The 17,292-nt window shown below is 42.5% G+C and overlaps 2 protein-coding genes across 2 annotated transcripts; both read left to right on the plus strand.

The window, feature by feature from the left end:
* The first annotated feature begins 7,504 nt into the window (after positions 1 to 7,504).
* LOC119367189 (receptor-like serine/threonine-protein kinase SD1-8) lies at positions 7,505 to 10,953 on the plus strand. Its single transcript, XM_037632779.1, has 7 exons — positions 7,505 to 8,855; positions 9,105 to 9,209; positions 9,488 to 9,681; positions 9,778 to 9,985; positions 10,060 to 10,297; positions 10,385 to 10,535; positions 10,651 to 10,953. Exons 1-7 carry the CDS (start codon positions 7,505 to 7,507, stop codon positions 10,951 to 10,953), a joined length of 2,550 nt encoding a protein of 849 aa, XP_037488676.1.
* A 1,347-nt stretch (positions 10,954 to 12,300) lies between these two features.
* LOC119367190 lies at positions 12,301 to 17,005 on the plus strand. The gene is made up of 2 exons (XM_037632780.1): positions 12,301 to 12,957; positions 16,562 to 17,005. The coding sequence occupies exons 1-2, from the start codon at positions 12,408 to 12,410 to the stop codon at positions 16,645 to 16,647; spliced, it is 636 nt and encodes a 211-aa protein (XP_037488677.1). The 5' UTR covers positions 12,301 to 12,407; the 3' UTR covers positions 16,648 to 17,005.
* Positions 17,006 to 17,292: the final 287 nt, after the last annotated feature.

Genomic DNA, 17,292 nt, shown 5'->3' on the forward strand with positions numbered 1-17,292 from the left:
GGTGATTTCTTTGCGAGGAAGAAGAAGTGTGTGGGTGCAAGAATAAATGGAGGGGGGCCACCGTGGGCCCACGAGGTAGGGGGGTGCGCCCTGTAGGGGTGGGCGCACCCTGGACCCTCGTGGCCAGGTGCCATCTCCCCCTGATGTGTTCTCAGTGCCAGATATTCTCAAATATTCCAGAAAAAATTATATTAAATTTGCAGGGTATTTGGAGAACTTTTATTTTTGGGGTATTTTTTTATTGCATGGATAATTCAGAAAACAGACAGAAAATACTTTTTTTACTTTATTTAATCTAAATAACAGAAAGTAAAAGGAGGGTATAGAAGGTTGTGCCTTCTAGTTTCATCCATCTCATGCTCATCAAAAGGAATCCACTAACAAGGTTGATCAAGTCTTGTTAACAAACTCAATCCGAATAACATGAAACCGGAGAAATTTTGAATAACACTAGGTTACCTCATCGGGGATATGAACATCCCCAATAATAAGAATATCATATTTCTTCTTGATAGTAGGAAGAGGAAATTCAAAACCTCCAATAATGATAGTTGGAATTTTTCCAATAGAATTGATGCTATGAACTTGAGGTTGTTTCCTTGGAAAGTGTACCGTATGCTAATTACCATTAACATGAAAAGTGACATTGCCTTTCTTGCAATCAATAACAGCCCCTGCAGTATTCAAAAAGGGTCTACCAAGGATAATCGACATACTATCGTCCTCGGGAATATCAAGAATAACAAAGTCCGTTAAAATAGTAACGTTTGCAACCACAACAGGCACATCCTCACAAATACCGACAGGTATAGCAGTTGATTTATCATCCATTTGCAAAGATATTTCAGTAGGTGTCAACTTATTCAATTCAAGTCTACGATATAAAGAGAGAGGCATAACACTAACACCGGCTCCAAGATCACATAAAGCAGTTTTAACATAGTTTCTTTTAATGGAGCATGGTATAGTTGGTACTCTTGGATCTCCAAGTTTCTTAGGTATTCCACCTTTAAAAGTATAATTAGCAAGCATGGTGAAAATTTCAGCTTCCGGTATCTTTCTTTTATTTGTAATAATACTTTCATGTATTTAGCATAAGAGTTCACTTTAAGCATATCGTTAAGCGCATATGTAAGAAGATAGATTAATCATTTCAGCAACGCGCTCAAAATTCTCATCATCCTTTTTCTTGGATGGTTTAGGAGGAAATGGCATGGGTTTCTGAACCCATGGTTCTCTTTCTTTATCGTGCTTCCTTGCAACAAAGTCTCTCTTATCATAATGTTGATTCTTTGATTGTAGGTTATCAAGATCAACAGCAGGTTCAACCTCTACATCATTATTATTGCTAGATTGAGCATCAACATAAACATTATCATTAACATTATCACCAGGTTCATGTTCATCACCAGATTGTGTTTCAGCATCAGAAATAGAAATATCATTGGGATTCTCAGGTGTGTCTACAAGAGGTTCACTAGAAGCATGCAAAGTTCTATCATTTTTGTTTTTCTTTCTTTAAGAAGAACTAGGTGCATCTAAATTATTTCTCTGAGAATCTTGCTCAATTCTCTTAGGGTGGCCTTCAAGATACAAAGGTTCCTGAGTCATTTTACCTGTTCTAGTAGCCACTCTAACAGCAAAATCATGTTTATTATTTAATTCATCGAGTAAATCACTTTGAGCCTTAAGTACTTGTTCTGCTTGAGTGGTAACCATAGAAGCATATTTACTAATGAGTTTAAGTTCACCTTTAACTCTAGCAATATAATCACTCAAGCGTCCAATCATGTAGGCATTACTCTTTAATTCTCTACCTACATAAGCATTGAAATTTTCTTGTCTAGCCATAAAGTCATCAAATTCATCTAAACATTGGCTAGGAAACTTAGTAGACGGGATTTCAACTTTATCATACCTATAGAGAGAATTTACCTTTACTACCTGTGTCGGGTTATCAAGACCATGTGTTTCTTCAATAGGTGATAAATTAAGGCCATGTATTTCTTCAACAGGAGGTAAATTCTTAACATCTTCAGCTTTAATACCTTTTTCTTTCATAGATTTCTTTGCCTCTTGCATATCTTCAGGACTGAGAAATAGAACTCCCCTTTTCTTCGGAGTTGGTTTAGGAGTAGGCTCAGGAATTGGCTCAGGAAGAGTCTAATTATTTTCATTAGTCAACATATTATTCAATAACAATTCAGCTTGATCGACTGTTCTTTCCCTGAAAACACAACCAGCACAACTATCCAAGTGGTCCTTGGAAGCATAGGTTAGTCCATTATAAAAGATATCAAGTATTTCATTTTTCTTAAGAGGATGATCAGGCAAAGCATTAAGTAACCGGAGAAGCCTCCCTCAAGCTTGTGGGAGACTCTCTTCTTCAATTTGCACAAAATTATATATTTCCCTCAAGGCAGCTTGTTTCTTATGACCAGGGAAATATTTAGCAGAGAAGTAATAGATCATATCCTGGGGACTACGCACAAGCATCACCCTTTAATGAGAATGGAAATATCTTAAGGATATAATAGTAGCGGGATTTCTCATCATTAGTGAACAGGGTGGCTATATCATTCAATTTAGTAAGATGTGCCACAACAGTTTCAAATTCATGGCCATAAAAAGGATCAGATTCAACCAAAGTAATTATCTTAGGATTGACAGAGAATTCATAATCCTTATCCATAACAAAGATAGGTGAAGTAACAAAAGCAGGGTCATATTTCATTCTAGCATTTAGAGATTTTTATTTCAGTTTAACTAATAACTTCTTAAGATCAGATCTATCATTGCAAGCAAGAATATCTCTAGTAGTTTCTTCATCCATAACATAACCCTCTGGAACAACAGGCAATTCATATTTAGGGGGAGAACCTTCATCATCACTATCTTCAATAACTTCATTTTCAACAATTTCATTCTCTCTAGCCCTAGGAAGTTGTTCATCAAGAAACTCACCTAATGGTACAGTAGTTTCAAGCACATAAGTAGTTTCATCATAAGTATCATGCATAGTAGAAGTGGCATCATCAATAGCATGCGGCATATCAGAATTAATAGCAGAAGTAGGTTTAGGTGTCGCAAGCTTACTCATAACAGAAGGAGAATCAAGTGCAGAGCTAGATGTCAGTTCCTTACCTCCCCTCGTAGTTGAGGGATAAATCTTATTTCTTTCGTCTTTCAAGTTCCTCATAGTGATCAACAGATATAAATCCCAAGTGACTCAAAGAATAGAGCTATGCTCCCCGGCAACAGCGCCAGAAAATAGTCTTGATAACCCGCAAGTATAGGGGATCGCAACAGTTTTCGAGGGTAGAGTATTCAACCCAAATTTATTGATTCGACACAAGGGGAGCCAAAGAATATTCTCAAGTATTAGTAGTTGAGTTGTCAATTCAACCACACTTGGATAACTTAGTATCTGCAGCAAGTATTTAATAGCAAAGTAGTATGGAAGTAACGGTAACAGCGGCAAAAGTAACAGTAGCAGTTTTGTAGTAATTGTAACAGTAGCAACGGTAAAGCAAATAAGCAAAGCACAATATGTGAAAAGCTCGTAGGCATTGGATCAGTGATGGATAATTATGTCGGATGCGATTCCTCATGTAATAGTTATAACATAGGGTGACACAGAACTAGCTCCAGTTCATCAATGTAATGTAGGCATGTATTCCGAATATATTCATACGTGCTTATGGAAAAGAACTTGCATGACTTCTTTTGTCCTACCCTCCCGTGGCAGCGGGGTCCTAATGGAAACTAAGGGATATTAAGGCCTCCTTTTAATAGAGTACCGGACCAAAGCATTAACACATAGTGAATACATGAACTCCTCAAACTACGGTCATCATCGAGAAGTATCCCGATTATTGTCACTTCGGGGTTGTCGGATCATAACACATAATAGGTGACTATAGACTTGCAAGATAGGATCAAGAACTCACATATATTCATGAAAACATAATAGGTTCAGATCTGAAATCATGGCACTCGGGCCCTAGTGACAAGCATTAAGCATAGAAAAGTCATAGCAACATCAATCTCAGAACATAGTGGATACTAGGGATCAAACCCTAACAAAACTAACTCGATTACATGGTAAATCTCATCCAACCCATCACCGTCCAGCAAGCCTACGATGGAATTACTCATGCACGGCGGTGAGCATCATGAAATTGATGATGGAGGATGGTTGATGATGACGATGGCGATGAATCGCCCTCTCCGGAGCCCCGAACGGACTCCAGATCAGCCCTCCCGAGAGAGATTAGGGCTTGGCGGCGGCTCCGTATCGTAAAACGCGATGAAACTTTCTCTTTGATTTTTTTCTCCGTGAAAGCAAATATATGGAGTTGGAGTTGAGCTCGGTGGACGTCCAAGGGGCCCACGAGGCAGGGGGCGCGCCCAGGGGGAGGGGGCGCGCCCCCCACCCTCGTGGACAGGGTGTGGGCCCCCTGACGCTAATTATTTCGCCAACATTTTTTGTTTATTCTGAAAAGTTGCTTCGTGGATTTTCAGGTCATTCTGAGAACTTTTATTTCTGCACAAAAATAACACCATGGCAATTCTGCTGAAAATAACGTCAGTCCGGGTTAGTTTCATTCAAATCATGCAAGTTAGAGTCCAAAACAAGGGCAAAAGTGTTTGAAAAAGTAGATACGACGGAGACGTATCAGGGTCAAAGAATAGGTATAAGAGATGGTAAGGATGGTGAAAGACTACATATCTTAGTTACCAGAAGTTGGGTGATCAAAGCAATCTACATGATGCATCTCTGCCTACGTAGCTTTGCTTACCAGAAGTTGGGTGATCAAAGCAATCTACATGACACGTCTCTGTATATGTAGCTTTGCTTAGCATAAATTGTTCTCATGACTTTCTTCTAGCCCGTGAACCTATCGTCAATGTAATATATTAGGCTATGTATGAGCTATTTCCTTATGTTTAAAGAATACCAGTCTCTAAATATTCCAACTTGCATGGTTTGACGACATGATTTACTCACGCCCTTTGCGCCATCGGTGCAATGGGTCATCTAGTAACCCTAGACAAAAGATCGAGGTCCGTAGAGGGAGGAGGGGCGCATGGTTTTTCTTTCCTTTTGTAATTATTTGTAAAGAGATATACCGGTGAGAGGGGTGGTCGGAGATGGGACGAAAAAAAAAACGGATGAAAAACCCCGGTGTACCAAGCTACCAACTCCTTCATTAAAAGTAGAGATGAGGCCGATAATAGAAACCAAAAATAGGTAATAATTAATTGTGGCATTCAATATATACTATACGGGCATAACCTGCATGCCAGCTCAGACGTCATAATTTTAATAGGGATAATATTTTACACGTATTAATACTTTCCTTCTCAAAAATAAAATATTAGATATACATTAATATTATCCCTAAATAGGTCCGTTTGATTAGTATATATATGCCATCTTGTTGCCTTAGCAACAGAACATTAGTCCGTTACATCAATATCTCGATAGCTTGTCCACTATATTGTGAAGGACGATGTCGAAAGTTGTGGCAGTAGTGATGGTTCTTAGTTTGATGATGACCAGCTCGGCCGAACACCAGGAGCGAGTAGTGGTAGCTACTCCAATAGAAGGAACCAGTCAAGGATGGGTGCGCTATTCGGAAACTCCGACGTACTCTACTACATCGCCGTCACTCGATGGCGCACATCCCAATTGTGGGGGTCGTGACCCAAAAAATTGCCCTCCGCCTCCTGCATGGTGACAAGTTGTACTTTTTGTGATGCTTGCTGTGCTGAATAAAACATTGTCCATGCTATTGTTTTCTTAGGAGAGTTCTAATACTACATTTTTTCGACTTCAACTTTTCTCTCGGTGTTTTCCTTGTATTAAATATGAAAAAACAAGTTCTTCAGCTACTGCAAAAAATGATATAGCCGGGGCTCATCAGGGACATGCACATATATTGCTCGTCACCGGTAACTTGAAAATTTACCGGTGGCAAACAAAATTCCCTGTTCACCGGTGGTAAGTGCTTACCGCTGGTGAGCCTTGATAACTAGACAGTACCCCCACGTATTGCAGCGGGATGGTAACAATTTAAAAGAGAGGGGCACACGGTAAGGAGAAAACAAGTAAGAAAATAAAAATAAGATGATGAGTGGTGGAGAATTAAACGGTAAGAGATATGGGACGCGCACATGCCTGACCCTGCTGGGTAGTATGATACTACGTCCATTTCAGTTTACAAGTCCTGTGCGTATACCTAGGTTGACAATTCTACCACCCTAATATAAACTATATAACACAAAAAATATATCTTTTGAAAGTAGAAACTCCGAAGTTTATGTTGGTATATTTTTTGTAATATATGAATTGTATTAGGTTGGTCAAATTGACGACCTAGAGGTACGCGCACGCCCTGTAAACTGAGAGAGAGGTAGTACTGCGGGAGAAGGTGGGCCAGATGACCTGATCGAGGTGGCTTCATTGTGTTGCACGCGGCAACATCCTCAGCGGCAGTGCGCCTGCGACCGCGGCACCCCCGTCCGATTTGGCCGGCATGGTCTATGACATGTAGCTTGGGCCGGACTGGACGCAGCGATACTATCTCCCATGGAAGGACTCGGGAGATAGTACCACTAATAATGACAAGCGATAAAAAACAATAAATATTGGTAGAACATTTTCTTTGGAAACAAATGAAAAAAAGAAAAGAATACAGCACAAAAGTGATGCACCATTAGCACTTGTTATTTTTTTCCTCACCATATCTTATATTTCTTTGTTATGCAAATGCGATTGCACATTGTTTTCTACTGAGTAACTAGATTGTCACCAGGCTTGGAAAGTAAGTTGTTAAATCGTAGCTATATGCACTTTCTTTTGGGTACTTAACATGTGTGTTTGAGTCCGGATGATGATATGTCAAGTCATGCATGATAGCCTCATGCCTAAAACCTTCTATGCTTTTGCTATCATACATGAGATTGTAAGATTCTCTTTGGAACAATATGCGGTCACTAGACATGGTTATCAGGTGTACATGACATGGGAGCAACGGGAGGGATGGGAGGGGCTGGAGGAGGGAGGCGGGTGAAGGAGGAGATCTAGAGGCTCGAGGCCTCCTTTGAAAAATCCAGCACCGGTAGCCTCTGACTGAGTTTCAGTCAATAGTCGCTATAAATTTCCGGGCAAATTACGGCCTCGCTAGAATAGGTTAATATTCCAGTCACTAGTCCATCTAGTCATTCCGATTCATACTCGACAGCTGACATGTGAACTCCAACACACCCTCAACTACTCGGAAGCAGGCAATTGTACCAGGATTCCAGAAACTGCATTAGTTAATCATATGGTTACGTGATCAAACAAGTGGGGATGCTGGAACGGGTCGTTCGTCAAAGCATGCTTTTGCTTCTAGACCAAGGCTTGGTAATAGAAGTACTCCCAGTTAGCAGCACCAGTTGGCTGCCTAGTCCGTAGTTAGTACTACTAAGCCTTTTGGTTTGGCCTGATCGACCGATGGATCGGGCTGCTCTCCCCTGCTGCAGAGGCGCCGCGGTGCTGATACTTCTGATCTTCCTGCCGTTGAGCGCATCCGATGACCGGCTTGTCCCCGGCGAACCACTCTCTCCTGGCTCCACAATCGTCTCCGATGGTGGTGCTTTTGCCTTGGGCTTCTTCGCCCCCTCCGACTCCACTCCGGCCAAGCTATACCTTGGCATATGGTACAACAACATTCCTGGTCTCACCGTCGTGTGGGTCGCCAACCGAGAAACTCCGGCCATCAACACCGCACCCTCAGCACCGACCCTCTCCCTCAACAACACCTCCAATCTCGTCATATCCGACGGTGACGATGGCAGCCGTGTCGTCTGGGCAACAGCCAACATGGGAGCCGCTGCCTCAGGCTCGTCTCCCCCGACGGCAGTGCTTCTGAATACGGGCAACCTCGTGGTCCGGTCGTCAAACGGCACCATTCTATGGCAGAGTTTCGACCACCAAACCGACACATTCCTTCCTGGGATGAAGCTCGGGATAAAGTACAACACGCATGGCGATAGGGACGAACGCCTGGTATCCTGGAAGGGCCCCGGCGACCCCTCGCCGGGGCGCTTCTCCTACGGCGCTGACCCGGTGACGTTCCTCCAATTATTCCTCTGGGATGGGGAGCAGCCAGTGGCCCGCAGTGCCCCGTGGACGGGGTACTCGGTTAGTGGTGACTACCTTACGGGGAACATTAGCACGGAGCTCGTCATCTACCAGGCTGTCGTCGACAACGACGATGAGATCTACGTCACCTACAGCCTCTCCGACGGCGCCCCTAACACCAGGTATGTGCTCACCCACTCCGGTGAGTTCCAAATCCAGAGCTGGAGCCGCAACACATCGGCGTGGGTAGTCCTTGGGAAGTGGCCGTCCCATGAATGCAACCGCTATGGATACTGTGGCACGTACGGCTACTGTGATGAGACGGACTCGCCTGTGTACACGTGCAAGTGCCTTGACGGCTTCGAGCCGGCGAGCGAGGAGGAGTGGGCTGGCGGCAATTTCTCTGCGGGGTGTCGGCGGAAGGAGCAGCTGCGAGGGTGTGGCGATGGCTTCTTAGCACTGCCAGGGATGATGTCCCCAGACAAGTTTGAGCTCGTCGGCGGCAAGGATATAAATACATTCGGTGAGTGCACGGCGGAGTGCAGCCGCAACTGCTCCTGCATGGCATATGCCTATGCCAACTTAAGCAGCGGAAGTACCGGAAGAGGCAGGACGATGTGCTTGGTGTGGGCTGGAGAGTTGGTCGACACGGGGAAGATTGGCACGGTGCTTGGTAGCGACACACTTTATCTCCGTCTTGCCGGCCTTGATGCTGCAGCTGGTACCAGACCTCAATATCACCCGCTTTCTACTACTCCCTATATTGTTCAATATAAGTGTCACAGTTTTCAACTCAAAACTGCAAAACTGCTACACTTATTTTATTGGATCGGTGGGAGTACTAGTTTCGCTATTAATTTCTCCTCCTTTATATATTTTTATTCGTTCTTCATGTTTCTACTGTTGGTTTTGTGTTTGCTATTTTTTTCTATTATTCATTTGTCTTATGTTATATGTATGTATTGCATAGGTAAAAGTACAAAGAGCAATAAAATAAGGATTGTACTGCCAGTTTTAGGCGGTATTTGTGTTCTCCTACTCATAAGCTTCTGCCTCGCATGGTTAAAATACAAAGGTATGTTTATTTCAATGTCGTTAGGAAGAAGTCATATTTTACCATCTTATGAGAATATCCATTTGGCCATCTGAACTGGAGTTCATTGTCTACTACAATAATATGCCTAAATAAACAACTAAAATATGTAAGATTACAGCAAACAGAAAAATTTAGGTGGTTCGTCATTTTGCCATGGGTGGCACATATGCCTTGTGGGTTCTTTCCCATGCTTGTATTATGCTTGTTGGATGAGAAACCACTATATCATTGTGGTGACAATAACATTGTGCGGACAGGTAAAAACAAAAGATGGAGAAAGCACATGAGTATTTGGTTGGATGATATGAGTACCACCGATCAACGTGGGGAAGAAAACCCTCCCCATGGTGATGAATTTCCATCTTTCAGATTCAAACAAATTTCCCTCGCAACACACAATTTCTCTGAAACATGCATGATCGGACGGGGAGGGTTTGGCAAAGTTTACAAGGTACCTCACGAATATCATTAGTTCTAAATTAGGAGATATAATTTGTTCCATATGTCAAGCTCAAATTAAACTAAGATTTGCATTGCATATCTCTAGGGAATATTAGGTGGTCAAGCAGTTGCCGTGAAGAGGCTAAGTAAGGATTCTCAACAAGGAACAAAGGAATTCAAGAATGAAGTAATTCTAATAGCCAAATTGCAACACAGAAACTTGGTTCGTCTTCTTGGATGTTGTGCCGAGGGAGGAGAAAAGCTACTGATTTATGAGTATCTGCCTAATAAGAGCTTAGATGCCACAATTTTTGGTGTGTATTGTTGCAACAAAAAATGCATTAAGATGCTAGAAGAAAAATCTTATTCTGGTTCCTTCTATTTACAGATGATTCAAGAAAATTGTTGTTGGATTGGACAAAACGGTTTAATATAATAAAAGGAGTCGCTAAGGGACTTCTCTACCTCCACCAAGATTCAAGACTGACAATAATTCATAGAGATCTCAAAGCTGGAAATGTTTTGCTAGATGCAGAGATGAAACCTAAGATAGCAGACTTTGGTATGGCCAGGATCATCGTTGATAACCAACAAAGTGCAAATACCCAACGGGTTGTCGGAACATAGTGAGTATCCATTGGGTGTTAAATCATATTAATTTTGATAAATGCAACTCCAATCTGACAACTCTTATAACTGAAATGATCAAGCAGTGGATACATGGCTCCTGAGTATGCAATGGAAGGTCTCTTCTCTACCAAATCTGATGTCTACAGCTTTGGCGTGCTACTACTAGAGGTTGTGACTGGTATAAGGAGAAGCTCAAATAGTCAAACTATGGGCTTCCCAAGCCTCACAGTCTATGTGAGTATGTGCAAAACTTATCTCTAGTTTTATTTATGAAATTAAGCAGTTCAAAACTCTGAAGCATTGACAAACAAAATGATTATTGATATGATTTTTCTTATTTTTTTTCTAGTCATGGAATATGTGGAACGAAGGGAAGACTGAGGATTTGCCGGACTCATCTATTATGGATAACTGTTCACCAGATGAAGTTTTGCTTTGCGTCCATGTAGCACTCTTATGTGTCCAGGAGAACCCCGATGACAGACCACATATGTCATTTATTGTGTTCCTCCTAGAGAATGGAAGTACTTCACTTCCGCCCCCCAATTGCCCCGCCTACTTTGCGCGACAAGGTGCTCAGATGGAGCAAAACAGAAATGATATTCCGACTTTGACAAATAGTTTTACACTTACCGAGATAGAGGGGCGATGAAATAAGGCATTTTTAGTTTTAGATAAGTCAAAATGCTCTCAAAAGAAAACTTTGAATGTATCACACGCTATTTCCCATTTTAAAATAATTGCACACTACCGACAAATGTGTGGCTCAGTAGAATCTTTACACATCATGTGTTGTCTAGAAGTCATCATTGTTGAATGTGTTCTCTATTCTAGTTTTGGTAGGGATGCAAGTGGGGAAGCAAAACCGTGCCTCTCTCTGAAGGAAAAAAAAACAGAAACCATATTTTTTCCCTTTCCGAGAAAGGCACGGTCGTACCTCTCGTGGAAGAAAAAAGAACAAAAAACGTGTTCTTTTTTTTTTTGTTTCCGAGAGGCACGGCCGTGATTCTCGCGAAAGCACAACCATGCCTCTCGCGGAAACAAAACCGTGACTCTCGCGGAAGGAAAAAACAAAAAACACATTTTTTTTTCGTTTTCGAGAGGCACGGCCATGATTCTCGCGAAAGCAAAACGGTGCCTCTCGCGGAAGCAAAACCGGGACTCTCGCGAAAGAAAAAAATAAAAATAAAAAAGCATGTTTTTTCGTGCAAATTTTTTTTCGGATTTTTTTGTTCAAAAATTAAGGAAGACCAGTGGAAAACCGAACGTAAAAAACCCCAAAAAAATCATTTTAAAAGAAGGAAACGCGTGCGAAAGAAAAAACAATTGTTTCATTAGATTACTCGTTGCATTTGAATTAACATTTTGTAATAATATTGTTGAATCATTTGATGTCAAACTAGACTAGTATGATGGATAGAAGAAAACATAATAAAACAATTATGAATATTGCATATGGCAACAATGATGATTATGTGTTTGCACACGACCTTAAAACACAATAAAGCGCCATCCAGAAACTTTACGTTTTTAAATGCTGCAAATACGACAACTCCGAGTTGAAGTTGCTCTAATCCATATCAAGCCAGAGCAAGGATACTGTCTTTTTTCCAGGGTGACCAAAGATAATATCAACAACAAAAAAAGGTAAGATAGGATATCATGTGGGCATGAAGACCGCCGATAGCTGCCAAGAGACCTTCAATATATTTTTTGAAGAAAAAAGCTCAAAATGTGCATCTAAAGTGAAACCTTGAAGAAAGGAATGTTAAATACTGTATATAAAAAGACTTCTTTAAAAAAATAAAAGGAGCGAAACTGGATGGAAGACCTGTGGGCCGTAGCACGCGGCCGAGCGACATGGCAACATTGAAGCACCGGCCGTCATAACGGCACTCCGATTCCGTTACAGCCGTCACCACACCTGCTCGACCCTAACGGCGTCGGCAGTGTGAAGTTGAGCACGCGCCGCTTCATTCCCCATTCTCCTCGGCACAAGCGTCCCGTTCCCAGCGCCGCCACTCAGATCCAAAACGAGTTAGAGAGGAAAAGGGGAAGGGGAAACCGGCGGGCGGCGGCGGCGGCGGAGGAGGAGGAGGAGGCGAGATGGTTGGAGATGGCTGGCGCAGGCGGAGTGGAGGATGCGGTCCGTACTATGTCCCGATCGAGCCGTGCAAGAGGAAGAAGCAGCCGCCATCGGCAGCGGAGATCATGAGGGCTGAAGCCCGCGGCCAGCTCACCCGTCTCCGCGGCGTGATCCTCAACTCCGAGGGGTGCCTCTCTTACTTCCTCCACTCCATCGAGCACCAGGTCCGAGACCCGCTCGAGCTAGCCGCCGACTTCGCCGCTGCTGCTGCCAAGGCGGAGGCGGAGGCGCAGGACTACAACGAAGGGTTCAAGCTTCAGGCCGGTGATGAGTATTACCTGAGCTCCCTGAACTTCTTCGCGCCGTCTGTGGGGGCCGCCTTCGCCGGGTTCTGGGGCGTCCGCTGGCTAGATTGCGCCGAGGATGGGCTTCTTGAGGTTCTTCGCTACTTGGAGTTGAACCTCGAAATCGACGTTGATCAGTGCTTTGTGGACCGCACGAGGGATGCCTTCGACCATGTGAACAACGCCCAGGCTTGCTTGATTCGAGCCCATGCTTCCCTCCGTCCAGGTGAGGACGCCTCCTTTGTTCACCATCTAAAAGCTACCATGGGACACATCGAAGCAGCTGCCTTGATTCTCCGTCATCAAGTGTACATCTCGCGCTTGACACGGACCCTGTTCGCTTCCATTAGGTCCACCACCTAGTGAGAGTCGTCAGAGCAACACCTAGCCTTATGTGAATTTGCCAGTTTTGCACCGTGATAAAAGTAGCACTATATCAATTGCCTGTGGTTGAGTACTCAGTTCCATTGAATTTTAGTTCCAAGAGAACCTATCTCATTTCAATTTCATCCTTCCAAATCTGGAAGAGAATATAAACTCCTTATAAGGCTGCTGTAACAGGTCATGGTAGTGTTGTGAACCTATTATCCATAGAACATGTGCCATGGCCCATTATGCTTTGGTATCGGCGGTAGCGTGAGTTGTTCCATGGTTGCTCTACATGCCATTTTATTGCGCTCCCTACTCTGATTTCATATTTAAGACTGCAACCTTGATGTATTACCATGTTGCTCTGGTCTTTTTTCTCCATAAAAGTAACGAGTTTTTGTTTGTTTGTTTGGCGTAAGCTGAATGATTCGGTCCTTTTGTTACCTAATGAAGTCATGACATATTCTTATCAATATAGGACATGGGCTGGCCTCTCACTTTGTAGAGGAGCTATTTACTTCCATGAGATCCATCTCTTAACCATCCTCTATTCGTACGCAGAGATCTGGTGATTTCTGGGGTTATGTTCTGTGGGCATTTTGTGCGATTTCTGGGTTCCAGTATTGTGAACAAAATGTGCAGAGAGCAGGAGTAGAAGGCAGGTGGGAGGTGATTTCTTCAAAGTAGTTGATAGCGGGTGGCTATGAGGTCATTGGACCTCTTCTGAATGTTATTCTTGTGGTTTACTTGTCTTGATTATTTGGGGGACCAACAACTACAGATATAAGTAGTTGTCATTTTAGTGCTACTCCCGTGCCTTGTTCCCAAATAGGCTTCCTGCATGCATAATCTCACAAGTAGATATATATTACTTTAGTTACTTAACAGCGTGCTACCACCCTTTCCCTAATTTTGTGTTTGGTTTTAGGTAGTGTTCAGCTTTGCCATAGACCCATAGTGTGTGGCGGTCGGGGCTCTCTTATAGTTGTTGCTTTGCTTCATGCATGGCCTGCAGATCTTGTCATCAATCTTGCTAAACTTTTACTTGTAAATGACATTTTGAAAATCAAGGAGAAGCAGGAGTTTATACGATGCTCTATTTGCATGTCTTATGCGTTATGTGGCTAAATAAATGCTGCTCAGATAGCAGCAAAGCACATGCTTCCATCCCTTGATTATATTAATGGAATTTGATTGGTGCCTTTTGCTATCTTAATCTATCAGGTTGCTTGTAGGCTTGTAGCTATCTATCTGAGCATTTCTTCCCTATTTTTTTCATTAGGTTCCTTTTTGTGCTTGTATAAACAATACAACCCCTGGTATCTAATTACTTGTCATTTTATTGCTCTCCCTACGTACTCTTATTTCATATTGCAACCTTGATGTATTAAGATGCCGGTCTGGTTTGATCTCTCCGTATAAGTAATGAGTTTTTTTGGCATAACATGAATGATTTAGTCCTTTGTTATCAAATGAAGTCGTGATATATTGTGACCAACATGGGATATGGGTTGGCCTCTCACTTTTGACAGGTGCTATTTGCTCCATGAGATCCATCTCTTAGCGAGATCTCATTTTCTATTTGGTCACAGAGATCTGGTGATTTCTGGGGTTATTTGGTCTGAGGATTTTGTGTGATTTCTGAGATCTTGTATTGTAAACAAAATGCCCAAAGAGCAGGAGGAGAAGGCAGTTGGGCGGTGATTTCTTTTCAAAGTAGTTGATAGTAGGTGGCAATGTGGTCATTGGATCTCAGCTGAATGTTATTCTTGTGGTTTACTTGTCTGGATTGTTTGGGGAGATGTGTTATCAATTATCATTTCAGTGCTACTCCTGTGCTCTTCTTATGAGATAGCTTCCTGCATGCATAATCTCACAAATGGATATAGTTTGGTTGCTTAACATAATGCTACTGCCCTTTGCCTAATTTTATGTAGTGTTAGTGTGTGGTCTTGCTCATTAGTGCATTGTGGTTGGGGGCTCTCTTCCGGTTGTGTTTTGGTTCATATACGCATGGCCTGCAACTTTGTCATTAATCTTGCTGAACTTTTAGTCATTAAGGAAATTCGAAAATCAAGGAGAAATGGTATTTTAAATGACGCTCTATTTGGATGTCGTATGTGATTTGTGGCTAAACAAAGGCTGCTCAGATAGCAGCAAGCTCATGCCATCCCTTAAATAGTGGCATTTGATTGCTGCCTTTTGCTATCTTAATCTATCAGGCTGCTTGTAGCTATCTATTTGAGCATTTCTTCCTTGTTTTTTTATTAGATTTTCTTTTTGTGCTTGTATAAACAATACCCCCCCTGCTATTTAATTGCTTTTTAAGTTGTAAATGAGAGTCTTAGAGATGTATACATCTTTTTTTTTTGCATGTTTCCTCACTTGGTGTGCATGGTTTATGTTGGATAGTACTGTTTATTGGCACTCTTGGCACGTAACCTGTTTGCTTCCATTAGGTCCATCGCCAAGTGAGTACCTTAGGAACACCATCTAGCCTTATGTGGGTTTACCCATTTTGCACTGTGATGAGAGTTGAACTATATTGGTTGACTGTGGTTGAATACTCAGTTTCATCCTTTAAATCTGGAAAGAGAAACTCCCTTAGGCTGCTACCTCCGTATTTCGAAAAAATTAAGACAAGTAATTTGGGATGGAGGGAGTATTATATATCTATCCATAGTATTACATGTGGCATAGTCCATCACCCTTTGTTATTGGCAGTAATGTGAGCTGTTCTATTTGTCATATTATTGCTCCGCCCGCTGTTATTTTTCATATTTAAAAGTTGCATCTTTGATGTATTAAGATGTTGCTCTGGTCTGATTTCTCTGTAGAAGTAATGAGTGTTTTTTTTTCTGGCACAACCTAAATGATTCAGTCCTTTGTTAACAAATTAAGTCATATTATTACCAACATAGGACATGGGGTTGCCTCTTTTTTTTCTGAACTCACATGGGGTTGCCTCTCCCTTATTTGCTTTCATGTGATCCATTTCTTAGCGGGGCCTGGTGATTGATAGGGTTATTCCATTTTCTTTGGCGATTTAGTGTGATTTTGGGGATCTTTTACTGCAAGAAAAATGCACAAAGAACATAAGAAGGTAGAAGGCAGATGGATGGTGATTTCTTGGGAGTAGTTGATAGCGGGTGACAATGAGGTCACTGGGTCACTGCTGAATGTTAATTTTTATGGTTTGTTACTTGTCTTGACTGTTTGGGGGTTCAACAGCTAGAGAGATGTGTCGTTGTCATAATTTTTGCGCTTTTTCAGCGCTACTCCGCCCGTGCTCTTGTTGTAAGATAGATTCCCGCAGAATCTCATGAATATATATACTTTGGCTAGTTAACAACATTTTTTTTCAAGCACACGCAAAAGGGTGTGCGTGCTTTTGACATTAAGAAAGAAGCGAGTTTTTACATGGTGTTACAATAGCACTGACATGTTAGTGCAATCCACAGGAATATGCTATCTAGGTTACACGTCAATGAAATCCACAGGAGTCCTCTCGCCAGTCCACCAGTACACGTTCAGCAGCACAGGGTAATCACTCACGACCACACGGGACTGCTTCCAATGAAACTCGTCTGGCAAGTTCACCAGGTTCTGGCTAGACAGTTCCCATTGGGCAGGGCTTCGGCAATTGTTCTTTGCATGGCTGCAGGCTTGACAAATTTCATCAGAGACGGTGGAAGCTGCCTCAACCTGTAACCGATGATCCCCTGATCGATCTAGAAATGCAACATGTCACCATTACTAAGAGAGCAATGCAATAGCTGCAAAAACTCCTTCAGCATCCATAGGCAGGTCGATGTCTGTGACCTTGCATGCCAAGGTTTCCCATCTGCTGTTTTTCATACCATCGCCATTTGAGGAGCAGGGCTTGGTTCAGAAGATCAGGTTGTGAATTCCCAGTTGACCATGCATATACCTTGGGAGTGCACACTAACTTCCAATTCACAAGGCAATTGCCACCTTTAGCTTCCTCGTGGCCACACCAAAAGAATCCACGTCTGGTTTTGTCAATACATGAGAGGAACCAAGCCGGCAGGTCAAGAATGAGCATGAGGTAGATGGATGTTGCAATGAGAGTTGAGTGGATCAAAACTAGCCCGCGAGCCCTATGTAAATGAGTGGTTGGAGCGCTGATTTGGGAAAACGGGTGAATGATAGAGGCAAGCCCAAGTATGTC

This window comes from Triticum dicoccoides, chromosome 2B, assembly GCF_002162155.2.
Source record: "Triticum dicoccoides isolate Atlit2015 ecotype Zavitan chromosome 2B, WEW_v2.0, whole genome shotgun sequence".
In the NCBI taxonomy this organism is placed as follows: domain Eukaryota; kingdom Viridiplantae; phylum Streptophyta; class Magnoliopsida; order Poales; family Poaceae; genus Triticum; species Triticum dicoccoides.